This window comes from Heterodontus francisci, chromosome 13, assembly GCF_036365525.1.
Source record: "Heterodontus francisci isolate sHetFra1 chromosome 13, sHetFra1.hap1, whole genome shotgun sequence".
Classification (NCBI taxonomy): Eukaryota; Metazoa; Chordata; class Chondrichthyes; order Heterodontiformes; family Heterodontidae; genus Heterodontus; species Heterodontus francisci.
Window position 1 is genome coordinate 67351419 of NC_090383.1, and position 26593 is coordinate 67378011.

At 42.3% G+C, this 26593-nt stretch overlaps 2 protein-coding genes across 7 annotated transcripts in view; one reads left to right on the forward strand and one right to left on the reverse strand.

Moving 5' to 3' along the window:
- asb3 (ankyrin repeat and SOCS box containing 3) overlaps positions 1-26593 on the forward strand; it is a 112822-nt gene that overhangs the window by 16596 nt on the left and 69633 nt on the right. The window lies entirely within an intron of this gene.
- chac2 (ChaC, cation transport regulator homolog 2 (E. coli)) lies at positions 1399-26325 on the reverse strand. 3 transcript variants are annotated; one of them, XM_068044954.1, is made up of 4 exons: positions 26239-26288; positions 12902-13025; positions 11895-11930; positions 1399-3745 (listed from the first exon to the last, which is right to left on the reverse strand). In XM_068044954.1, exons 2-4 carry the CDS (start codon positions 12947-12949, stop codon positions 3362-3364), a joined length of 468 nt encoding a protein of 155 aa, XP_067901055.1. In that variant the 5' UTR covers positions 12950-13025; positions 26239-26288; the 3' UTR covers positions 1399-3361. The 3 variants fall into 3 exon arrangements, with proteins under 3 accessions (XP_067901055.1, XP_067901053.1, XP_067901054.1); XM_068044952.1 differs by lacking the exon at positions 12902-13025 and having other exon boundaries at positions 26118-26325; XM_068044953.1 differs by lacking the exons at positions 11895-11930; positions 12902-13025 and having other exon boundaries at positions 26118-26325.

Here is a 26593-nt window from a genome sequence, read left to right on the forward strand (position 1 = left end):
TTGGCAATGTAATAAATAGTAAGAACATCAAACTTCAGGACGACATTGACTGGTGAAATGGGCAAACGTGGCAGATGCAATTTAATACAGATAAGTGTGAAGTGATGCACTTTGGGAGAAACAACATGGAGAGGCAATATAATCTAAATGGCACTTTTTGCATGGGGGTGCAGCAGCAGAGGGATCTGAAATTGCATATTCATAAATCCTTGAAGGTGGCTCGGCAAGTTGATAAGGCAGCTAAGAAAGCATATGGGACATGGCTTTATAAATAGGGGCATTGAGTTCAAAAACAGGGGAAACACTTTTACAAATCACTCGTTCGGCCTGAGCTGAAGTACTGTGTAAAAGTCTGGGCATCACACTTTTGGAAGGATGTCAAGGCCTTGGAGATGGTACAAAGGAGGTTTACCAAGGTTCAGGGATTTTAGTTACATGGAGAGATTGGAGAAGCTGGGATTGAGAAAATTTAGCAGAGACCCAATAGAGGGAATCAAAATTATGAGGGATTTTGATGAAGCAAGTAGTAAGAAAGGATTCCCTCTGCCAGATGGGTTGGTAACCAGAACACAGATTTAAAATAATTGCAGAAGAACCAGAGGAGACATTGTTTCCCACAGAGGATTATAATTATCTGAAATGCACTACCTGAAAGGCTGATTCACTAATGTCCTTCAGGAGAGGAAATCTGCCGTCCTTACCCAGTCGGGCCTACATGTGACCCAGATCCACAAAAATGTGGTTGACTCTTAACTGCCCTCTGAAATGGCGTAGTAAGCTACTCAGTTATATCAAACCATTACAAAAGAAAGCATTGTGGACGTACCTACACCGCATGGACTGCAGTGGTTCAAGGCAGCAGCTCACCACCACCTTCTCAAGGGCAATTAAGGATGGGCAATAAATGCTAGCCTTGCCAGTGATGCTCACATCCCAAGAACGAATAAAAAAAAATCTTTTGGAGCTTTCAGAATGCATATGAACAGAAGTAATTTGCACGGTTATGGGGAGAAAACTGGGGGCTGGGACTAATTTAGACAGTTCTTTCAAAGAGTGACCAGGCATGATGTGTCAAATAACCCGCTTTTGTGCATTAAGATTCTACAAAAATTCTCTTTTTCCAATTAGAAAAGGATGGTGTTTTGAAATTAATTCAACTTGGGGCTATGAAAATAGCTGTGTGCTAAACAGGATAGTAGGTTAGGATTGTTAGTTTCAAGCCTTAATTAATAATAGCTGTCAGTACTGTGTAAAATAGGATTCCCACTCAAATTAGAACTTATGATATTTAGAATTTGGCAATATCCATAAGTAAACACCAGAGAATTAATACATTTCAAATCAACATTCCCATTAATGGTATTGCATTTATTTTTTTAAATGATATTCTTTGAGGTTCATTCAAAAATGATAAATAAATTTCAATAATGGCAATATTACTTTAGATCACATTCATGAAGCACAGGAACCCATTTGCTAAATAGCAGCAGCTTTACGAATGTGAAGTACAATGGTGTTTTCGAGCAATCCCGATTTAAAAGTAATTTTCAGTGCAAGTCAAAACTCTGACTGGCTTCTATTATAGCTTAAAACTAACTAAGACGATCATATGTATTTCTATTCATTTTTTTACAGTCTGAATATAATTATGGCTCATTGTAGTTTGCAATCTCACCTTTTCCAAATATCAAATTATTTATTTAACAGAAATCAGCATATCGATTCAGTGTTATAAAACCCCCAAGTAAAGAGGCACATATTCTTCATAAACCATGTACACAAGCTTGTGTGCAATCCAGACAAACATTTTCTAGTTTGGCTTAGACTAATCCTCTATAACATTCAACACAAGTGTTCTCTAGTACAAAAGCAAAATACAGCTAATGTTGGAAATCTGAAATAAAAACAGAAATCCCTGAAATACTCAGCAGGTCAGGCAACATCTTAGGAGAGAGAAATAGAGTTAATGTTTCAGGTCAATAACCTTTATCAGAACTGGCAAAAGTTAGAGATGTAACAGTTTTTAAGCAAGTACAGAGGGGGAGGAGCTGGGAGAGGGGAGGAATGGTCTGTTACAGAGGAGGAATGGTCTGTTACAAGGTGGAAGGCAGAACTAATAAAAGGGATGCTGGTGCAAGGCAAAAGAGGCTGGTAACGGCACAAAAAAAAACAAAAATGGGATGCAGGGAGCTGTAAATGGGAACCGCAGAACCATTACCAGAACTTGCTGTTCGAAAAAAATGGGAGTAGCAGTTATGAATGCATGTCACTGAAGTCAACATTGGGTTCAACAATTTCAGATTATAACCATTGCTCCCATTTTTTTCAGACAGTTGTTGCCGTTTACAGCTCCTCTGGACCTATCTTTTGATTCCTTAAAGAGTTGCACTTATATAGCGCCCTTCATGACTTCAAGACTACAGCTAATGAAGTACTTTTTTTGTTATAATGCAGGAAATTGTAGTCACTGTTATAATGCACTTGTCCCATTACCACTGCCTTTTTCCTTATGCCATTAGCTTTTTGTGTTATTGAATCATTCCTGCTTTCCACCCTATCACAGTTCTTCCCTTGTGTCCTTTCCTCCCCTTTCCCTGCCTCTGTAATAACATCTCTAACCTTCTCCAGTTCGGACGAAAGGTCATCGACCTGAAACCTTAACTCTGTTTCTCTTTCCAAAGATGCTTGTTGAATATTTCCATCATTTTCTGTTTTTAGTTCAACATTATCTAGATTCTGTTGAGATACAGAGCCAGCAATTTACAAAGATCACAGTAGAAATGCTTCCATTATCAAATGTCGTACATACAAGATAAACTTCTGGGACTAATTTTGCATTTCAACATACATTTACTGTACATGTAATACATTGATTTTAATCCCTGAATGTTTGCTGTTCCCAGCAACAATAAAGGCTGGCAGTATCCATATAAATGACATTTTACTGGATGATATAATCCTGCCAAGTTAAAATTTAACTTGTAGCTTCTCCACTTAGAATTTATGGTAGTATTAAAGCAGATGATAATATTACTGATAGTACCTAAATACTCAGGATATGCAGTGCAAACTATTCTTGGGTTTAATCTACACCAGGTTTGTCAAGCAATTCCGCCTCTGGAGTAAGCGTGACTTCTGCTTTGCTAAAGACCAATGAGAGAACACTTTGATATGCAGAATACATGGATACACATACACTTTTTAAGTTACCACAGGTCATCAGCATTGCATTTAACATCTTCTACCCTGTTTTGGTGGGCATTTTCAGAAAGAGTACTGATGCAGCAGGAATAAATTAAGTAAGAGTAAAAGGGATTAAAGTGAAGTCTCTATTCCAGTTCTACTTTATTGCACCAATTCTTTATATACAGTTACTTTTTCCATTTCGCTCTAAAAGCTCCTTGACCATTTTCTCCAATGAAAAGAGGTGTTCATCTGTATCTTCTGGAACAAGCTTTCGTAAGGAGTCAGCAAGTTCAAATAAGTACTCTGTGTTCCTTCCACTTTGCCCAACAGCATTTAAAATCTGCAGAGCCATGTCTTCCAAGGGTGCTGGGCCCAAGTAATTGGGATTATCACATGTTCCTATGTATTGCATCACAGGGAAGGGATCTTTTGAAGTATCCTTAGGGTAAAAAGTAACAGTAATAGTCCTGTAACCATCTTTTTCTCGAAAGTCAAGATATTCCTTCACCTCTTCTTCCTTTCCATCTGGAAGTTTATACACCACACCCCATACAAGGCCCTGAACATAAACATATGATATGGTAATGCATTTGTTCAAAATATCAATACCTTTTATTAAATCATGAATCATGGTTTACTGTAGAAAACAAATTGAATGAGTTATACATATTTCACAAGTATGTAATGGATTACTTTGAGGTTGCAGTATGGATTGTTGAACCAATTATATATGCTTACCAATGTAAATATTCATATATTTAATTGGTGCAATTTGCACTCTTCCACCCCAGATTATTAGGATGGCAGATCCTAATGCTGTAGATGACTTATTAACAGTAAACAAAAAAGTTCTCTATATAAAATAAACATAATCCTCATTTTTATTGCTAATGTTCTATAATATGCTGTCTGATACAATATTGTAATTGAAAAATGTAAATAATTCATCTGGTGGTAGGAATTGTTTCCTATCTTGAACTTTCACATAAGTGACTGCTTTGCCACAAAGAATTTACAGAAGATGAGTAATCACGAAGCTTCCATCTGCCATATTAAGAATTTCACCTTCCACCCTCCCCCCCGCCCCATTCTTACCTGAACCAATCCCAATCCTGATAGAGAGCAGTGCTTTGCATTTCCTCTGGGGAGGTCCTTGTACATAATATGCATAACTCCCAACGTCTTGGCTGAGATCAGAAGCTCAACATGGGACAAACTGCCTCTGAATATTTAAAAGCTAAAGTATTTGCATTGATCCAAGCAGTCATTTAGTGGAAGCTCTCACCAAAATAATCAAACATGACTGATAGCCTGTCCTCCTTCAGACAACTTGCAGGCATGAAAAAAAAAATCAAGATTGCTGTTACAGTTTCAAGTTCTTTTGTACCACCTCCTTCAAAAGAGAACTTGAGGCTTCAATAAGCACAATGGGCTGGATTTTAGAGGCCCCCTGACGTCAGGGGTCGTGGGGTGGGGGCCCAGAAAATGTCACCAGGAGAGGCCCGCCACAGGCCTCGATGCTGGGAAGGCCGGGCCCGATATTGCCAGCAGTGGCGAAGCCAATCTAAATATGTAAATTTATTAAAACAAATGAAATATTTACCGACTCATGCCGTCTGTCCCGCTCCAAAATGCTAGCCGGTGGCAGGCACTCCCGCATCTTTGGATCTCCATTCAGGAGATCCGATGCGAGACACTGGTTTGGGGGGTGGGGGGTGGAAGCAGGAACAAACGAATATGATTGGTGGAGGGGATGGTGGGAACGGTTAAAGATAAAAGTTTTTGTCAACTTTGGGAGGGGCGGGGGAAGAGAAGGTCAGGTACACAAAGTAAGTATTTGGGGGGGGTGGTTGGGAAGAGGGCACAGAATGAAGTGTATGGTTATTGGGGGGGGGGGGGGTGGGAGAGGGGTTAGAAACATTAATTTACAATGCCTTTATCTTTAAATATGTAAATGAAATGGAAGGGTTTGAAGCCCTTTAAAAATGGCGTCAGCACCTGCACTATTTGATATGTTGTGGTTTCTCCACAGTATAAGATCAGCATTTTTTTGAGTCAGAAAATACAGATTTCATTTCTGCAATTTGAAAGTATTTTACATTATAAAGATACAAAACCATCCAGGGAATCACAGCACAGTGGTTGTGTCACTGGACTAGTAATCCAGAGGTCGGGGCTAACGATCCAGGATGTGAGTTCACATCCCACCATAGCAGCTGGGGAATTTAAATACAGTTAATTAAATAAATCTGAAATAGTATCAGTAATAGTGACCATGAAACTACTAGATTGTCATAAAAACCTATCTGGTTCACCAAAATCCTTTGGGGAAAGAAATCTGCTGCCCTTGCCTGCTCTGGCCAGTAAGTGTTTCTGAACCCAGAGCAATATGGTTGATTCTAAAATGGTCTGGCAAACGGTTATAAAAATATCACACAGATTGCATCAGTTCAAGAAGGCTCCCCATTACTACCTTCTCAAAGGCAATTAGGGATAGTCAATAAATGCTCACCATGCCAGACACGCGTCCCATGAATGAATAAGAAAAATTCCAACTGATAATGAAATTTCTAAAATTTGTATAATCTGAAAGATGAAAAGCATAATCCATATCTGGATTATTCTTACCTGTCTCTATTGTGGGTAACCTTGGTTTAAGGTTAGCTCAGCTCAATCTTATTAGCATTCAAATTAATAAGTTAATAAACATTCTTTGTCCTTGGTGTCTCCCTTTACCCATCTAGCACCATCTCCTCCTTTGCCCTCCTCATTTAGTTCCACCCATCAGCTTTTCTTTAAAATCCTCATTTTTTATTGTCCATCCAAGCTCCAATCTGAATTTCTCATCGAGATATACTTACTCCTTTCCTCCATCAGCCTCTGCATAGTGACTGTTAATCCTCTGTCATATCAACCTTCATCTCAATTCACCTTGCTCTCTTTCCTCGGCGTTCAATGCCCTGCTATTCTCCCTACCCATATTCACAGCCATCCCCTCAACCATGCCAGTTCGTGTGGCCTCCCTATTCCCATTGTCTCAATGACAGAAGACCACCTCTTGTTACTTCCTTGTATCCCTCAGAAATCACATTTCCCCCTTCCAAAGCTTGCATGTCTGCATTTTGGAAAATCTCTCCCCAAATGATACTTACGATTGCACTTTCAAACTCCTAATTATCTAGTCTTTGGCCCATCTGTTCTTCGCAATTCTCCTGCAGCTGTTGATATACTCAATCACTCCCTCGCCTTCACCTTTGGTGTTCACCTTCCCAGTAAAACCTGGTCTTAACCCCTGGTACAGCTCCCATTTTCACTCCCTCAAGTCTAAGGGGTGGAGTATTGAACATATATGAGACACAACTAGTTTTGATTGGACTACTTCAAGCACGATCAGGCTTCACTCTCCTTTGTCAAAACTACTCCATGCATTCCAGGATCATCCTGGAGTAAAGATAAACTTTGAGTTTGTTTCTTCATTACTAACCACCTTCTTAAACCCTGCTCCCTTGTCCCCTCCACTCTCACCTCAAACAAGTGTAAGCGTAGATTTATTAGTAAAATAGATAAAATCAGCTGCCTTTTCTGCAACTCCCTTCCTCTTGCCCACAATTCTAAATCTATAGACTTGCCCCTACCCTAGCCCTGAACCTTACCTTTATTTCCCCTCACGTCTTCTCCAAGCCTATCTTGTCCATGAGATCCATTGTTTGCTCCTTTCACGCCATAAAACTGTAAACTGTTGACCACTCAAACTTCCCATCCTGGTCCCCGTGCTACATTTAGCATAGTGATAATGCCCCATAACATGACGGAGGGTGTCCTCAGTGTGAAGATGGGACTTCGTCTCCACAAGGACAGTGCAGTAGGCACACCTACCAACACTGTCTTGGACTGATGCATCTGCAACAGGTAGATTGGTGAGGACAAAGTTTGGTAGGTTTTTCCCTCTTGTTGGTTCTCTCACCACCTGCCACAGACCCAGTCTGGCAGATTATATCCTTCAGGACTCAGCCAACTTGGTCAGTAGTGGGGCTACCAAGCCACTCTTGGTGATGGACATTGACATCTTCCACCCAGAGTATATTTTGTGCCCTTGCTACCCTCAGTGCTTCTCCCAAGTGGTGTTCAACATGGAAGAGTACTGACTCATCAGCTGAGGGAGGGCTGTAGGCGATCAGCAGGAGATTTCCTTGCCCGTGTTTGACTTGACGCTGTGAAACTTCATGTGGTTCACAGTCAATGTGGAGGACACCCAGGGCCACTCACTCTCAACTGTATACCACTGAGCAGCCACCTCTGTTGTGTTTGTCCTGCTGGTGGGAAAGGGCATGCCCAAGGATAACGATGGCAGAATCTGAGATTTTGACTGTAAGGTATGATTCGATGAATATAACTGTGTCAGGCTGTGCATGACTTGTCTGTGGGACAGCTCTCCCAATTTTGGCACAAGTCCCAAAATGTTACTGAGGAGGACTTTGCAGGTCGACTGAGAAGGGTATGCCTTTGTCATTTACGGTGCCTAGGCCGATGCCAGGTGGTTCGCTTGGTTTTATTCTTATTCCACTTTTCCATGGTTTGATACAACTGAGTGGTTGCTAGGCTATTTCAGAGGGCAGTTAAGAGCCAACCACACTCCAGCTGTGTGTCTGGAGTCAAATGTATGCCAGACTGGGTAAAGACAACAGATTTCCTCCCCTGAAGGATATTAGTGAACCAGATGGGTTTTTACGACAATCCGGTAGCGTGATTTATGAGACAAGCAGTTTATTGCAGATTTATTAATTAATTGAATTTAAATTTGCCCAGCTACCATGGTGAGGTTTGAACTCATGTCTCTGGAGCATCAGTTCAGACCTATGGATTACTAGTCCAATAACATTACTATGCTACTCTCACAAGGACACAAGAAATAGGAGGAGGAGTAGACCATATGGCCCATCAAGCCTGCTCCGCCATTCAATACAATCATGGCTGCCCTTACGATTTAACTCCACTTCCCTGCCCGCTCGCCATACCCCTCGATTCCCTGATGGACCAAAAATCTGTCTATCCCAGCCACAACCTTCTGGAGCAGAGAATTCCAAAGATTCACAACCCTTTAAGGAATTTCTCCTCATCTCAGTTCTAAATGACCGGCCCCTTATCCTGAGGCTGTGACCCCATGTTTTAGATTCCCCGACCAGCGGAAATAATCTCTCAGTGTCTACCCTATCCAGCCCCTTTAGGATCTTATATGTTTCATTGAGATCACCTCTCATTCTTCTAAACTCCAGAGAATACAGGCCCAATTTACTTAGTCTCTCATCTTATGACAACCCCCTCAACCCAGGGACCAATCTAGTGATTTAGTGAACCTTTGCTGCACTGACTCCAATGCAAGTATATCCGTTCTTAAATGTGGAGACCAAAACTGCACACAGTATTCCAAATGTGGTCTTACATTTTTACTGATTGGACGTACACTTCTTCACACTCACAATGTTATGGGTCACTGGGGGAGTGCGATTGACTGAATTGAATTGGTTTCAAGAACACACAGGCATGATAGAAGTGCAGCCATCCTGACACGAGAGGCATTTGATCACACTATCCAATCGTAGCCAGAGACTTTCCTACTTCTCTTTCCAGCGCTGCACCATCACCCCTGGAGCTCCCATGGATCTATCCTTGGCACTCTCCTATTCCACATCTACATGCTGCGACATCAGGTTCCACATGTATGCTGACAACATCTGGCAATATCTCACCACTTGGTCCCTCCACTATGTGTTGACAGCCTACTTACCAGACATCCAGGTTGTAATGCGCTGTAAATTTTGTCCAATTAAACATCGGGAAGACCAAACCCACTTTTTGGCCCCCACACAAACTATATTCTCTCGTCGATTCCAAAAATCCTCCCTGGCCACTGGGATCGAAAATTTGCAAATGTAACTTTAACTTAAGAAATGCGAGATAGAGAAGTGAGAAATTGTCGCCCTGTTAAGTATCTATTGAGGGGAAATTACTGCAATCTATAATTAAGTACAGAGTGACAGAGCACATGGAGAAATTTGAGCTGATTAGAGGGAGCCAATATGGATTTGTAAAAGGTACATCACATCGAACGAACCTAAGTAAATTTTATGAGGAAGTAACTAAAGTACTAGACTAGAAGTACTAAAATATCTATGGATTTAGTTAATCTGTAGTTTCAGAAACCATTTGATAAGGTTCCACATAAAAGACTCTTAGCTAAAATTAAAGCTCATGGAATTGAAGGATAATTATTGATCTGGTTGGGAGATTGGTTAGGCAGTAGAAGACAGAGTACTGACAACAGGTATGCACTCAAATTGGAAGGAAGTGACTGCGTGGTGTCCCATAATGATCTGTGCTGAAGACTCAACTATTCGCTATGTTTAATAACTTAGATAACACAATACAGAGCCATATATTCAAGTTTGCCAATGACAAAGATTGGTGGATATAGTAAGTAGTGTAGATGGGAGCATAAAACTACAAGGAGACATTAGTAGATTAAGTAAATGGACAAAACTGCAGCAGATAGATTTCAATGCAAGCTACTAAGAGATAATCCATTTTGGACCAAAAAAAGGATAGATCCGGGTGTCAATAAATGGTGAAAAGCTAGGAACAGCGGAGGCCCAAGTAGATTTCAAATGTTCTTATTTTCAATTCCCTTCATAGCCTTACTCCTTCCCATCTCTGTAACCTCCTCCAGCCCTATAACTCTCCAAAATCTCTTTGCTCGTCTAATTCTGGCCTCTTACGCAGTCCTGATTTCAAAAATCACTGGACCATTGGTGGCCATGTCTTCAGCTACCTGAGCCCTAAGCTCAAGAATTTCCTTCCTAAGCCTCACCATCTATCACTTCTCCTTTAAGATGCTCCCTAAAACCTACCTCTTTGATCAAGCTTTTGGTCACCTATCCTAATATCTTATCAAATTTTGCTTGATAATGCTGCAGTGAAGCACCTTGGGATGGTTTAATACATCAAGGTGCTATGAAAATGCAAGTTGTTGTTGTTGTTATTGTTGGACCAGTAATACATTATTGATGTAGTTTAGCGTTGTGATTTTCTCAATACGTGAGGCTTTCTCGGAATCATCCCTTTTTTTTAAAAAAAAGGAGGCATTTAAATAACAAATGCATAGTGAGCATTACAAAAGACCACTCGCACCATTTGAAACTATTCTGCTATATAGGATCTATAGTTACCATTCAGCACCACCACATTCCTATTGAAAAAGGCAGAATCAAAGCAAGACTAAGGATTCGGGTGATATAAATGAAGGATAGACTGTCAAGCCATGACAACAGTGAACAAAAAAATATGGTGAAATGGCAATTAGCAAATTTGCAGAAATCAACAACTTGTATTTATATGGCACCTTTAACATAGAAAATGAGATCAGGGGAGGGTGACGATAGGTTTGCTCAAAGAGGTAGACTTTAAGCAGGGTTTTAGGGAAAGGAGAGAAGTTGAGAGACTAAGAGCTTTGCGGAGGGAATTTCATTGTAGGAGAAGCAACTAAAGGCACGGCTGCCGATAGTAAGCCCAAAAAAGGAGGGATAAATAGAGGTCATAGTAGGAGGTAGTGTATCAGAAGTTTCTCTACAAAATCCAAGCTTTTGGTATTAATGATAAAAGATTGAATCGTATCGAGAACTAGCTGGAAGGCCATAGACAGAAAGTGGTTATAGATGGATTTGGATCCTTTTGGAGACAGGATGCCAATGATGTCCTGCAGGGATCGGTGCTGGGACTGTTGTGCTTTATTATTTTTATTAATGATCTAGATCGGGGGCAAGATCTGCAAGTTTGTACAAGATACTAAAGCTGTGCAAATGTCATGACTGTAGGTGATACTTGCTTCAGGTGGATCTTGATGAACTGGACTTTTGATTGGCAAATGATATTTAAATTGGAAAACTGCAGTGTTTTGCATGGTAGGGCAAGGCGAATATTAAATATATGTACACACTTTAGGAAATAGCATTAAATTAGGTAGAGAAAGAGATCTGGATGTTCTAGTGCACAGATCTCTAAAGGTTCATGAGCAATGCCCTGAAGTGATAGTTAGAGTGGGATGCATTTATAGGACAACTGATTACAAGACAAAGCATACTGTTTTGTCCTTTTAGAAGACCTTGGTCAGGCCTCAGTTAGAATAAGGTGTCCAGTTTTAGTCTCCTCACATGTTGGGTGATATGGCTTTGGAAAGGGAGCAGAGGAGGACCACTAGGTTAATCCCAAGTTTGAAGCATCTTATTGGGGGTGGTGGGAGGGGTAGGGGAGGGAGAAGGTGGGAAGCCATTGCTGAAGAAAGATAAAGGGAAACAAGGGCTTGGACCAATTTAAAAACAAGGACGGGAATTTTAAATGAGACTTTTCACTAATCTGTGAGCATTAAATTTCAATCCTATACAATAAACAAGCATGCTGAAATTTAGTGTAGTTTCTCTACCTTCCTAATCTGGAAGCTGATACTGTATTTTATTGCAAAGTTTGTGATTTAAAACTACAGATTTTATCAGTAATATGATAATACTGGTACTTTGCACACATTTGATCAGGTAATAAATATACAATGGCCCGCTGTTGTTCCTCCACAGATACTTAAATATTTCAAATACGTACATGAATGAATCAAAATATCTTAAACTGAAGGACTGATTTACAATCATTCATTATTCTTTTACCTCAGGATCTTCAACAAGTGTGACAACTCTTCCAGGCTACAGGGATGGAATGAAAAATACATAAAATGTTCAGAGATGTATAATCACACAATTTAATTATACTATGATTAAGGACGAGCCAAATTTGGCCTAATTTTAAAAGACCTCTTAAAATCAAAATTATTTCCTTGCTTTACAACAAAGTTGACATATTCTTGGGTTCTAAATATTCTGGTTCCAGTAACAAAATATGTGACTTAAACCAGACATTTTATTAATTACAGAACACATTGTAACTTGTTCTTTCAGAAAGCACATGGCAGACAACTCACCTGGACTTTCCCACACATAAACAGTAATAAATTACCTCACTATCAGGCAAATTAAGTCTGTACTGCTGAATCACACTCTATTCTAAATTTGAATTTAGTACATCCCTGGAAGAAAATCACTGGTACAAATTTTGGATTTGGTTTATTTCTAAAAAAAAACTTCCATTTGAACAGAATCACTGATTATACAGTACAGTAGTGTTGGACTAGCAAGTCAAAGGTGGCGAGTTCAAATCCCACCCTGACAAGCTGTGAAACTGAATTTAATAATTCTGGTAATTTGTGGCTAGCTGGACTTTTGTAAAAAACCCATCTGGTTCATTCAATTTACCACTCCTACCTGATTCAGCCCACATGGGACTCCAGTTCCACATTATGTGGTTGACTTCTATTGCCCACAGGCAACCAGGGATGGACAATAAATACTCTTGTGCTAATGCCACCCACATCCCAAGAACTGCAAATATTTAAATGCTTTAATCTGATATTCCTGGATTATAAACAGTAGATACTTTCTCAATAAAGCACCTGTGATAAACATGCTGCTTTTAAATGCTGCTTTCAATGAACAATAAATATTTTTAGTGGCATTTGCCACAGATAGAAATTGTTTAATTTACTGTGACTTTAATCCCCAGAGAAAATGCAAGACTAAAGGTCTGCCTTTGCACTAGAAAAAACTGAAATGCCACGTACAATTCCCATTTTGAGTAAAGAATTATCAACACAGGCAGTCACTCTCATCTCAGCTCTGGAATTCAGGTCATGTCCAAGCTTGGATCAAGGCTGTTGTTGAAGTGTATTCCCAGGGCAGAGGCACCTGCAATAAATACTATGTGAATAACTAATAACATATAATTCTAGCTAGCAATGAAATGTTTGCAAGGCATCATGGGACTCAGCTAACTTGACCACATTCCTTACAAGGGATGATTCACATAAATTCAGCAGAGTCTAATCAAGTAGCCTCTAGCCGATGCCCTTATGAAATGTCGACAAAGATGGAATGCTGACAAAGTCACCCGCCTGTAACAAGGTTAAGATAAGATGTTATGTATACATAAGGCCCAAGGGCGGTGAAGCAGGGGATCTGGAAGACATCATGAACGCATGAGTAACCCCTAGCTGTCCAAGAGCACGAGCTGACCATGCAGTCCCCCAATGTCTAGTAACCCAGTTCATTGGTTCTACGAATCAATGTATATAATTTATAATCACTATGATTGGACCGTGTCCAGCCGGGATGGGCCGAGGAACTGTATGAAACTGTATAAGTATTGATGATTTTCCTTTGTTCGGTGGAGAGGAATCTGGATTGCCCAGTAACCTACTCCTCGCCGGCGTAACCCAAGAAACTGTTTGACGTTTGGAGAAGACCAGAGTGTCGAGTGATTCTTTCAGATTCATTCCCGTTAACAGCTGTCATGAGGTATGAAGCAGAGTCTTCCTGGCAGAATCCAAACCGCATCAGCAAGCAGGTTATTGGTAAGTGCTCCTTGACAGCACAGTTGATGACCCCTTCCATCATTCTGCTGACTATTAGGAGTTGGCTGATAGGACAGTAATTGGCTGGATTAGATTTGTCATACTTTTTTTTGCAGTAAGTCGTATTCATAGGCATAGAGATACAGCACTGAAACAGGCCCTTCGGCCCACTGCGTCTGTGCCGACCAACAACCACCCATTTATACTAATTCTACATTAATCCCATATTCCCTACCATGTCCCCACCATTCTCCTACCACCTACCTACACTAGGGGCAATTTACAATGACCAATTTACCTATCAACCTGCAAGTCTTTGGCTGTGGGAGGAAACCAGAGCACCCGGCGGAAACCCACGCGGACACAGGGAAAATTTGCAAACTCCGCACAGGCAGTACCTAGAATCAAACCCGGGTCGCTGGAGCTGTGAGGCTGCGGTGCTAACCACTGCGCCGCTCCAATCTGAGCCAACTAGTCCCAATATCTTATCAAGAACAGGACAAATAATGAAAACTAATCTAAAGGTTGGCTGCAGAATTACATGTATAGTACTTCCTTCATAAACAAGCATCACTGACAAACCTGGAGTTCTTTGAAGATGTTACAAATAAAAAAAATTAAACTATGATCGTGAACTTTAAGAATTTGATGAAGTCCCATGTGAAAGATTCCTAATTAAGTTAAAAGCTACAAAAGCCCAAGGCAGAACATGGAACTTGATTAAGCAATTGAATAAAAAAAAAGAATATACTTTGAGAGACACAATATTAACTTGGGGGATGTTGAAAGGCATCATGCAGGGTTCAGTGCTTGGGACAGCGGCTTTCATCTTCATTAATGTCTTACATACGAATTAGGAGCCACATACGAACATACGAATTAGGCCACTCGGCCTTTCGGGCCTGCTCCACCATTCAATAAGTTCATTGCTGAACTGATTACTCCACATTTCCACCTACCCCTGATAACCTTCCACCCCCTTGCTCATCAAGAATCTATCTATCTCCGCCTTAAAAATATTCAAAGACTCTGCTTGCACCGCCTTTTGAGGAAGAGAGTTCCAAAAACTCACAAACCTCAAAGAAAAAAATTCTCATCTTTGTCTTAAATGGGCGACCCCTTATTTTTAAACAGTGACCCCTCGTTCTAGATTCTCCCACAAGGGGAAACATCCTTTTCACATCCTCCCTGTCGAGACCCCTCAGGATCTTATATGTTTCAATCAAGTCGCCTCTTACTCTTCTAACTTCCAGCGGATACAAGCCTAGCCTTTCCAATCTTTCTTCATAAGACAGCCTACCCATTCCAGATGTTAGACTAGTAAAACTTCTCTGTACTGCCTCCAATGCATTTACATCCATCCTTAAATAAGGAGACCAGTACTGTACACAGTACTCTAGATGTGGTCTCACCAATGCCCTGTATAGCTGAAGCATAACCTTCCTATTTTTGTATTCAATAGCCCTCGCGATAAACGATGACATTCTATTAGCTTTCCGAATTACATGCTGTACCTGCATACTAACCTTTTGCGATTCATGCACTAGGACACCCAGATCCCTCTGCATCTCAGAGCTCTGCAATCTCTCACCATTTAAATAAAATGTTTCTTTTTTATTCTTCCTGCCAAAGTAGACAATTTCCCACTTTCCCACATTATACTCCATTTGTCAGGTTTTTGCCCACTCACTTAACCCATCTATATCCCTTTGTAGCCCCCTTTTGTCCTCTTCACAAGTTACTTTCCTAACTACCTTTGTGTCATCAGCAAATTTAGCAACCATACCTTTGGTCCCTTCATCCAAATCATTTACATAAATTGTAAAAAGTTGAGACCCCTACACTGATCCCTGTGGCACAGCACTCATTACATTTTGCCAACCAGAAAATGATCCATTTATGCCTACTCTCCATTTCCTGTTAGATAGCCAATCTTCTGTCCATGCCAATATGTTACCCCCACACCATGAGCTTTTATTTTCTGCAATAACCTTTGATGTGGCACTTTATCAAGTACCTCGATTTCCAGAAGGTATAATACATCCACCAATTCCCCTTTATCCACAGCACATGTAACTCCCTCAAAGAACTCCAATAAATTGGTTAAACATGATTTCCCTTTCACAAAACCATGTTGACTCTACCTGATTATCTTGAATTTTTCTAAGTGCCCTGCTATAATGTCTTCAATAACAGCTTCTAACATTTTCCCTATGACAGATGTTAAGCTAACTGGCCTGTGGTTTCCTGCTTTCTGTCTCCCTCCCTTTTTGAATAAGTGAGTTACATTCACTATTTTCCAATCTAATGGAACCTTCCCAGAATCTAGGGAATTTTGGAAAATTAAAACCATGCATCAACTATCTCACTAGCCACTTCTTTTAAGACCCTAGGATGAAGTCCATCAGCACCCGGGGACTTGTCAGCCCGCAGCTCCAACAACTTGTTCAGTACCACTTGCCTGGTGATTATAATTTTCTTGAGTTCCTCCCTCCCTTTCATTTCCTGACTTACAGCTAATACTGGGATATTACTTGTATCCTCAATAGTGAGGACTGATGCAAAATATCTGTTCAATTCATCTGCCATCTCCTTATTACCCATTATTAATTCCCCAGACTCACATTCTATAGGACTTTGTTAACTCTTTTCTTTTTTAAATATCTATAGAAAATCTTACTGTCTTTAATATTGAAATCAAATATAAGCTGGTCAAAGAGTCTGGTTGTACTTAATGGTATATACCTAAATGCAAGGAGAATAATGAATAAAGTAGATTAGTAAAGGGCACAGATTGACCCGTGGAAGTATGATTTTTAGCTAATACTGAAATATGGCTTAGAGAAGGGCAGGAATGGCAACTGAACATTCCTGGTTACAGGGTTTTCAGACAAAATAAAGGGGGGAATAAAAAAGGAGGTGGGCTGGCAATATTGATTAAAGAAACAATTACAACTGTGAGAAGGGATGGTATGTTAGAGGGATCATTAAATGAGGCAATACGGGTTGAACTAAGAAACAAAAAAAGGGGCAATTACACAGCAGGGAGTACTATAGACCTCCAAACAGTCTGACGGAGGTGGAGGAGCACATTTCCAGGTAAATTTCTGAAAAATGAAAAATCAATAAGGCAGTAATAATGGGGAATTTTAATTACCCTAATATTAAATGGGATACTGTCTGTATAAATGGTACAGATGGCCAGAAGTCCTGCATTCCATTCAGGAGAACTATTTTAGCCAGAAGGAGTTGCAATAAGTTCAGGGTAAATATGTTCCCGCAAAGAAAAAGGGTGGAACAGCCTAATCTAAAGCTCCCTGGATGATAAAGTGCATAGAGGGTAAGATAAGGCAAAAAAAGTCAAACAGAGAGCTTAATACTGCAGAAAGCCTAGAAACTGTACAGGTGAAATTAAAAGGGAATTAGGAAAGCAAAGAGAGGGTATGAAAAAAATACTGGCAAGTAAAATCAAGGAAACCCAAAAGAATTTTAATTACATAAAGAGCAAACGGATTAAAGGCCTGCTACCCGACCTGAACCTGACACATGGATCGGTCCCAGCTTTTGGGCTCGGCTCGGGTTGGGGCCAGGTCGGGATGGGTTTGGGTCGGGCCGGGCCAGACACACACAGCAAGTGCTCTGCCGGTAAGTATTAAAATTAAAAAAAACTTACCTGAGCTGGGAGTCCGGGACAAAACTCAGTCTGCGCAGTGATCGAGTGACGTCACTATGACATTATCATGCACGCGCTGCAGCTTCGTGGAGCTTCCCAGTCGGAAGGTAAGTAAAGGAATGGTCGAGTCGGGCTCGCTGTGGATGGGCCGGGTTGGGTTCTTTTTCCCAACCTGAGCAAGGCTTTAAAGCGGATAACTAAGGAAAGCGTAGGGCCTGTCAGGGACCAAAAAGGTAACCTATGTGTGGAGGCGAACAATGTGGATAAGGTTCTTAATGAATACTTTGTTATTGTCTTCACAAAAGAGAGGGCCAATGATGACGTTTTAGTTAAGGAGGAATAGTGTGAAATATTGGATGGGATAAACAATGCAAGAGAGGAAGTACTAAAGGGTTAGATGTCTGTGAAAATAGAGGCCTAGATGAAATATGTAACGCAGGTTGTTAAAAGAAGCAAGGGAGGATATTGTGGAGGCTCTGACCATAGCATTTCAATCCACGCTGGCTAGAGAATTGGTGTCACAGGATTGAAAGTCAGCCAACATTGTACAGTTGTTTAAAAAGGGAGGAAGGGATAATTCGAGTAATTGTAGGCCAGTTAGCTTAATTTCAGTTCTGGGCGAATTATTGGAATCAATTATAAACCTTCATTTAGGCAGAGATTATTCAAGGCAAGTCAGCATGGATTTCACAGAATAATACAGTGCAGAAGAGGCCCTTCGGCCCGTTGAGTCTGCACCGATGCATTAAAACACCTGACCTGTCTACCGAATCCCATTTGCCAGCACTTGGCCCATAGCCTTGAATGTTATGATGTGCCAAGTGCTCATCCAGGTACTTTTTAAAGGATGTGAGGCAACCTGCCTCTACCTACTCCCAGGCAGGGCATTCCAGACCGTCACCACCCTCTGGGTAAAAAAGCTCTTCCTCAAATCCCCCTTAAACCTCCCACCCCTCACCTTAAACTTGTGACCCCTCGTAACTGACCCTTCAACTAAGGGGAACAGCTGCTCCCTATCCACTCTGTCCATGCACCTCAATCTTGTACACCTCGATCAGGTCACCCCTCAGTCTTCTCTGCTCCAGCAAAAACAACCCAAGCCTATCCAACCTCTCTTCATAGCTTAAATGTTCCATCCCAGGCAACGTCCTGGTGAATCGCCTCTGCACCCCCTCCAATGCAATCACATCCTTCCTATAATGTGGCGACCAGAATTGCACACAGTACTCCAGCTGTGGCCTTACCAAAGTTCTGTGCAACCCCAACATGACCTAACATGACCTCCCTGCTTTTGTAATCTATGCCTCGATTGATAAAGGCAAGTGTCCCATATGCCTTTTTCACCACCCTATTAACCTGCCCTTCTGCCTTCAGAGATCTATGGACAAACACGCCAAGGTCCCTTTGTTCCTCGGAACTTCCCAGTGTCAGGCCATTCATTGAATACTTCCGTGACACATTACTCCTTCCAAAGTGCATCACCTCACACTTTTCAGCATTAAATTCCACCTGCCACTTTTCTGCCCATTTGACCATCCCGTCTATATCTTCCTCTAACCTAAGACACGCCACCTCACCGTTAACCACTCGGCCAATCTTTGTGTCATCCGCGAACTTACTGATCCTACCCCCCACATAGTCATCTAAGTCGTTTATATAAATGACAAACAATAGGGGACCCAGCACAGATCCCTGTGGTACGCCACTGGACACTGGCTTCCAGTCACTAAAACAGCCGTCTGTCATCACTCTCTGTCTCCTACAGCTAAGCCAATTTTAAATCCACCTTATCAAGTTACCTTGTATCCCATGTGCATTTGCTTTCTTGATAAGTCTCCCATGTGGGACCTTGTCAAAGGCTTTGCTGAAATCCATGTAAACTACATCAACTGCACTACCCTCATCTATGCACCTGGTCACATGCTCAAAAAATTCAATCAAATTTGTTAGGCATGACCTCCCTCTGACAAAGCTATGCTGACTATTCCTAATCAAATTTTGCCTCTCCAAATGGTGATAGGTTCTCTCCTTCAGAATTTTCTCTAATAGTTTCCCTACCACTGACGTAAGACTCACTGGTCTGTAGTTCCCTGGCTTATCTCTACAACCTTTCTTAAATAGTGGGACCACATTAGCTGTTCTCCAGTCCTCTGGCACCTCCCTTGTGGCCAGAGAGGAATTAAAAATTAGGGTCAGAGCCCCTGCAATCTCCACCCTCTCCTCCCACAGCTGGGACACAAATTGTCCGGACCTGGAGATTTGTCCACTTTTAAGCCTTCCAAAACCTCCAATACCTTGTCACTCCCTATGACAATTTGCTCAAGAACCTCACAGTCTCTCTCTAATTTCCATATCTACATCCTCATTCTCTTGTGTGAAGACAGATGTGAAGTATTCATTCAACACCCTACCAATGTCCTCTGGCTCCACCCACAAATTTCCCCCTTGGTCCCTAATGGGTCCGACTCTTTCCCTGGTTATCCTCTTCCCATTGATATACTTATAGAATATCTTGGGATTTTCCCTACTTTTACCAGCCAGAGCTTTCTCATATCCCCTCTTTGCTCTCCTAATTTCTTTAAGCTCCATCCTACACTTTCTGCACTCCACTAATGCATCCATTGATTTGCTCTCCTTGTATTTGCTAAAAGCCTCTCTTTTCCTTCTCATCATACCCTCAATGTTTCTGGTCATCCATGGTTCTCTGGGCTTGTTGCTCCTACCTATGACCCTAGAGGGAACATGTTGGGCCTGTACCCTCCCCATTTCCTTTTTGAATGCCCCCCCACTGCTCTTCTGTAGATTTCCCGACAAGTAACTCTTTCCAGTCTACCTTGGCCAGATCCTGCCTTATTTTACTAAAATTTGCTCTCCCCAATCCAAAACCTTTTTTTGCAACTTGATTTGTTAAGGGAAGGTCATGTCTGACTAACTTGATTGAATTTTTTGAGGTGACAAGTAGGGTTGATGAGAGCTGTGTGGTGGACACGGTCGACATGGATTTTACAAGGCTTTTGACAAGGCCCCACATGGCAGGCTAGTCAAAAAAGCAAAAGCCCTTGAGATCCAAGGAGGAGTGGCAAATTGGATCCAATATTGGCTTAGTGGCAGGAAGCAAACAGTAATGGTTGGCAGGCGTTTCTGCGACTGGAGGGCTGTTACCAGTGGGGTTCCGCAGAGCTCAGTACTATGTCCTTTACTGTTTGTAGTTTATGTTAATGATTTAGATTCAAGTGTCAGGGGCATGATAAAGAAGTTTGCAGATGATACACAAATTGTCCATGTGGTTGACAGTGAGCAGGGTAATGAATGTTGGATGGTGCAAAAAGACAAGGGAATACACAATAAATGGGAGGATACTGAGTACTGTGGAGGAACAGAGGGACGGAGCGTATGACCACAGATCCTTAAAGGTAGCAGGACAGGTCGATAAGGTTGTTAAGCAGGCATATGGCATGCTTTCCTTTATTAGCTGAGGCATAGAACAGAACAGCAGTGAGGTTATGCTAGAGCTGTATAGAACACTAGTTAGACCACAGCTTGAGTACTGCATACAGTTCTGATCACCACATTACAGGTAAGATGCGATTGCACTGAATCACAATCATTACAGTGCAGGAGGCCATTCGGTCCATTGTGTCTGCACTGGCTCTCTGAAAGCATTTTCCTCCGTTCCATTCCCCTGCCTTCTCCCCATAACCATGCACATTCTAATTGGAGAGGGTGCGGAGGAGATTTACGAGGATGTTGCCATGACCGGAAAATTTTAGTTATGAGCAAAGATTAGATAAGCTGGGGTTGTTTTCTTTGGAGCAAAGGAGGCTGAAGAGTGACTTAATTGAGGGATATAAAATTATGAGGGACCTAGATAGAATAAATAGGGACAATCTATTTACCTTAGCAGAGGGGTTAAAAGCCGGAGGGGAAAGATTTAAAGTAATTGGTAGAAGGATTAGAGGGAGATGAGGGAACATTTTTTCCCCACGCAGAGGGTGGTAGGGAACTGCAACTCACTGGCTGAAAGGGTGGTCGAGGCAGAAACTCTCACCACATTTAAAAAGTACTTGGATGGCTACTTGAAGAGCCGTGACTTAGAGGGCCATGGATCTAATTCAGGATGGTGGGATTAGGGTAGCTCCTTGTCAATCGGCATGGACATGATGGGCCAAATGGTCTTCTTCTGTGTCATAATTGTTCTATGATTTCATGGAACATATAGTGATTGCTTTAAAATGCCCACAAGCCACCCCTGAAGCTGATTCTCCACTGTAAACTATTGTGACTACTCTCACACAGAAGTGAGGGTTGTAATGTTTTACCCTACACGAAACAGGTATAGTAAACCATTAAAATGTTGTGAAGTAGATAAGCATGGAATCGTAGCATGGTTCTGCAGTGGGCAAGCCATGAAAACAATTTAACAAAGAAATGTTATTACCTCATAAGTAACAATGAAGAGCAAGTTAACTATGGAACAACATACAAAAACTAAAGAGTAACTCCCTCAAACATGAATGCATTTGTCTAAACTGATCAAGATTGTCAGATGTGCACCTTTTTTTTTCCACGATTAAAACTGACCCACATTTTACAGTGATCAGGGAAAATATTCACTGAATCACAGAATTGTCACAGTGCAGAAGGAGGCCATTCGGCCCATCATGTCTGCACCAGCTCTCCGAATGAGTAATTCACCTAATGCCATTCCCATGCCTTCTTACCGTAACCCTACACATTCTTCCTTCGCAGATACATATGAACATACAAATTAGGAGCAGGAGTAGGCCACTCGGCCCCTCGAGCCTGCCCCACCATTCAACAAGATCATGACTGATCTGATTGTAACCTCAACTCCACATTCCTGCCTACCCCCTGATAACGGTTCAACCCTTTGCTTATCAAGAATTTATCTACCTCTGCCTTAAAAATATTGAAAGACTCTGCTTCCACCGCCTTTTGAGGAAGAGTGTTCCAAAGACTTATGACCCTCAGTGAAAAAATTTCTCCTCATCTCTGCCTTAAATGGGCGACCCCTTATTTTTAAAACAGGGACCCCTAATTCTAGATTCTCCCACAAGAGGAAACATCCTTTCCACATCCACCCCATCAGGATCAGTCAGAATCTTATATGTTTCAATCATCGCATCTTACTCTTCTAAACTCCAGTGGATACAAGCCTAGCCTGTCCAACCTTTTCTCCAAAGACAACCCACCCATTCTAGGTATTAGTCAAATAAACCTTCTCTGAACTGCTTGCAACGCATTTACATCCTTCCTTAAATAAGGAGACCAATACTGTAAACAGTACTCTAGATGTGGTCTCACCAATGCCCTGTATAACTGAAGCATAACCTCCCTACTTTTGTATTCAATTCCCTCACAATTCTTTCTTTTGGGCCTCCTTATCTCGAGAGACAATGGATATGCGCCTGGAGGTGGTCAGTGGTTTGTGGAGCAGCGCCTGGAGTGGCTATAAAGGCCAATTCTGGAGTGACAGGCTCTTCCACAGGTGCTGCAGAGAAATTTGTTTGTCGGGGCTGTTGCACAGTTGGCTCTCCCCTTGCGCCTCTGTCTTTTTTCCTGCCAACTACTAAGTCTCTTCGACTCGCCACAATTTAGCCCTGTCTTTATGGCTGCCCGCCAGCTCTGGCGAATGCTGGCAACTGACTCCCACGACTTGTGATCAATGTCACACGATTTCATGTCGCGTTTGCAGACGTCTTTATAGCGGAGACATGGACGGCCGGTGGGTCTGATACCAGTGGCGAGCTCGCTGTACAATGTGTCTTTGGGGATCCTGCCATCTTCCATGCGGCTCACATGGCCAAGCCATCTCAAGCGCCGCCTACTCAGTAGTGTGTATAAGCTGGGGGTGTTGGCCGCTTCAAGGACTTCTGTGTTGGAGATATAGTCCTGCCACCTGATGCCAAGTATTCTCCGAAGGCAGCGAAGATGGAATGAATTGAGATGTCGCTCTTGGCTGGCATACGTTGTCCAGGCCTCGCTGCCGTACAGCAAGGTACTGAGGACACAGGCCTGATACACTCGGACTTTTGTGTTCCGTGTCAGTGCGCCATTTTCCCACACTCTCTTGGCCAGTCTGGACATAGCAGTGGAAGCCTTACCCATGCGCTTGTTGATTTCTGCATCTAGAGACAGGTTACTGGTGATAGTTGAGCCTAGGTAGGTGAACTCTTGAACCACTTCCAGAGCGTGGTCGCCAATATTGATGGATGGAGCATTTCTGACGTCCTGCCCCATGATGTTCGTTTTCTTGAGGCTGATGGTTAGGCCAAATTCATTGCAGGCAGACGCAAACCTGTCGATGAGACTCTGCAGGCACTCTTCAGTGTGAGATGTTAAAGCAGCATCGTCAGCAAAGAGGAGTTCTCTGATGAGGACTTTCCGTACTTTGGACTTCGCTCTTAGACGGGCAAGGTTGAACAACCTGCCCCCTGATCTTGTGTGGAGGAAAATTCCTTCTTCAGAGGATTTGAACGCATGTGAAAGCAGCAGGGAGAAGAAAATCCCAAAAAGTGTGGGTGCGAGAACACAGCCCTGTTTCACACCACTCAGGATAGGAAAGGGCTCTGATGAGGAGCCACCATGTTGAATTGTGCCTTTCATATTGTCATGGAATGAGGTGATGATACTTAGTAGCTTTGGTGGACATCCGATCTTTTCTAGTAGTCTGAAGAGACCACGTCTGCTGACGAGGTCAAAGGCTTTGGTGAGATCAATTCCCTCACAATGAACAATAACATTCTATTAGCTTTCCTAATTACTTGCTGTACCTGCACTCTAACCTTTTGCGATTCATGCACAAGGACACCCAGATCCCTCTGCATCTCAGAGCTCTGCAATCTCTCACCATTTAGATAATATACTTTTTTATTCTTCCTGCCAAAATAGTCAATTTCACATTTTCCCACATTATACTCCATTTGCCAGATCTTTGCCCACTCACTTAACCTATCTATATCCCTTTGTAGCCCCTTTATGTCCTCTTCACAACTTACTTTCTGACCTATCTTTGTATTATTGGCAAATTTAGCAACCATACTTTGTCTCTTCATCCAAGTCATTTATAATAAATGCTAATTTCCTTTTGAATGCCTCAATTGAACCTGCCTCCACCACACTCTCAGGCAGTGCATTCCCAGATCCTAATCACTAGCTGCGTGAAGAGGCTTTTCCTCATGTAGCCTTTGCTTCTTTTAAATCTGTGTCCTCTCGTTCTTGATTCTTTCATGAGCGGGAACAGTTTTTCTCTATCTACTCTGCTCAGCCCCCTCATGATTTTGAATACCTCTATCAAATCTCCTCTCAGCCTTCTCTTCTCCAAGGAAAAAGGTTCCAACTTCTTCGATCTGTCTTCATACCTCAAGTTCCTCACTCCTGAAATCATTCTCGCGAATCTTTTCTATACTCTCTCCAATGCCTTCACATCTTTCCTAACGTGTGGTGCCCAGAATTGGGCACAATATTCCAGCTGAGGCCGAACTAGTGTCTTATACAAGTTCAACATAACCTCCTTGCTCTTGTACTCTATGCCCCTATTCATAAAGCATACAGTATCCTGAGCTTTATTAACTACAGTCTCAACCTATCTTACCACCTTCATTGACTTATGCACATATACCCCCAGGTCCCTCTTCTCTTGAATCCCCTTTAGAGTTTTACCCTTTATGTTATATTGTCTCTCCACGTTCTGCCTACTAAAACGAATGACTTCCCATTCTTCGTTTTGAACTTAATCTGCCACTTGTCCGCCCATTCCACCAACTATGTCCTTTTGAAGTTCTACACTATCCTCCTCACAGTTCACAACTGTTCCAAGTTTCGTATCATCCACAAAGTTTGAAAGTGTGCCCTGTGCACCAAGGTCTAGGTCATTAATATATATCAGGACGACCACTGACCCCTGGGGAACTCCACGACAAAACTTCTTCCAGCCCGACGTACGTCCATTAACCACCACTCTGTTTCCAGTCACACAGCCAATTTTGTAGCAATGTTGCTACTGTCCCTTTTATTCCACTAGCTATAACTTTGCTGCCAAGTTTGTTGTGCGGCACTGTATCTAATGCCTTTTGGAAATTGCGGCACTATATCAAATGCCTTTTGGATATTATTGCGTAGGATACGTTTTTCAACAGGGACTGTTGCAGCCGACACAAACTACAAAATCAAAACCATTGGTTGCTTATATTGTTCGAACAAGTCCTGTCTACACTGCTCCAAATTTTCACTGACCATAACTGTGACCGTGTGGAGAAGCGGAAGAAATCCCAAGGAAAGCTCAACAGGTCTGGCAGCATCTGTGGAAAGAGAAGCAGAATTAACTTTTCGGGTCAATGACCCTTCTTCGGAACTTCTTCAGTTCCGAAGAAGGGTCACTGACCCGAAACGTTAACTCCGCTTCTCTTTCCACAGATGCTGCCAGACCTGCTGAGTATTTCCAGCATTTGTTGTTTTTATTTCAGATTTCCAGCATCCGCAGTATTTTGCTTTTATTACCCAAGGAAAGCTTTGCAGGTTGGGAAAGGAGACACAATCCGCTGCCAAAGATTTGAAGGGTGGGTGAGGGGTTATCTCCAGTTCCCACTGGCTGTCCCTCTCCCACTGACCGGGATTTAAACAGCCGCGCCAACTCGGGACGTTTATTAGCATCATAACTAAGGCAATCAGGAGCCTCTGCCGTCCTGCCAGTGCCCGGGCCACCTGCCTGCCTTCCCTGTCTCACTCACTCACCTTGCCCGGCACACCCCGGTGGTCGGTACTGCCCTGCCAGAAGCGGCGGATGTAGCCCCGAATGTAACCCACTAACTTCTCCTGGTAAGGGAAGTCCACTTTCCAGATCAGCGAGCCGTACCCAAATATCCACATGTCGGCCCCCGCTGTTACCGTGCCAGCGATGACCGTTCTCTGTAACGGCAAACCAACCTGCGCAAAGTCTCAGCAGCCCGCAGTCAAAGCCGGGAACCTAATGCGCAGGCGCACGGGTTGTGTGCTCGTAGGGCTTCACGGGAAATGATGTTCCATTTGTTTCCGTTTGTCGCGTGGTCTCGCGTTCCACTGGCGGCGCGTGGACAACAATTCCCAGCAAGCCCAGCGCATCCCCTTGCTCTCTTCTGATTCGTCTGTCACATTCAACCTATCGCCGCAGATATCGCGACCGAGCGCACCAATCAGGTATCAGCCACGTGAGTGAGAGTGCGCGCAAAGAG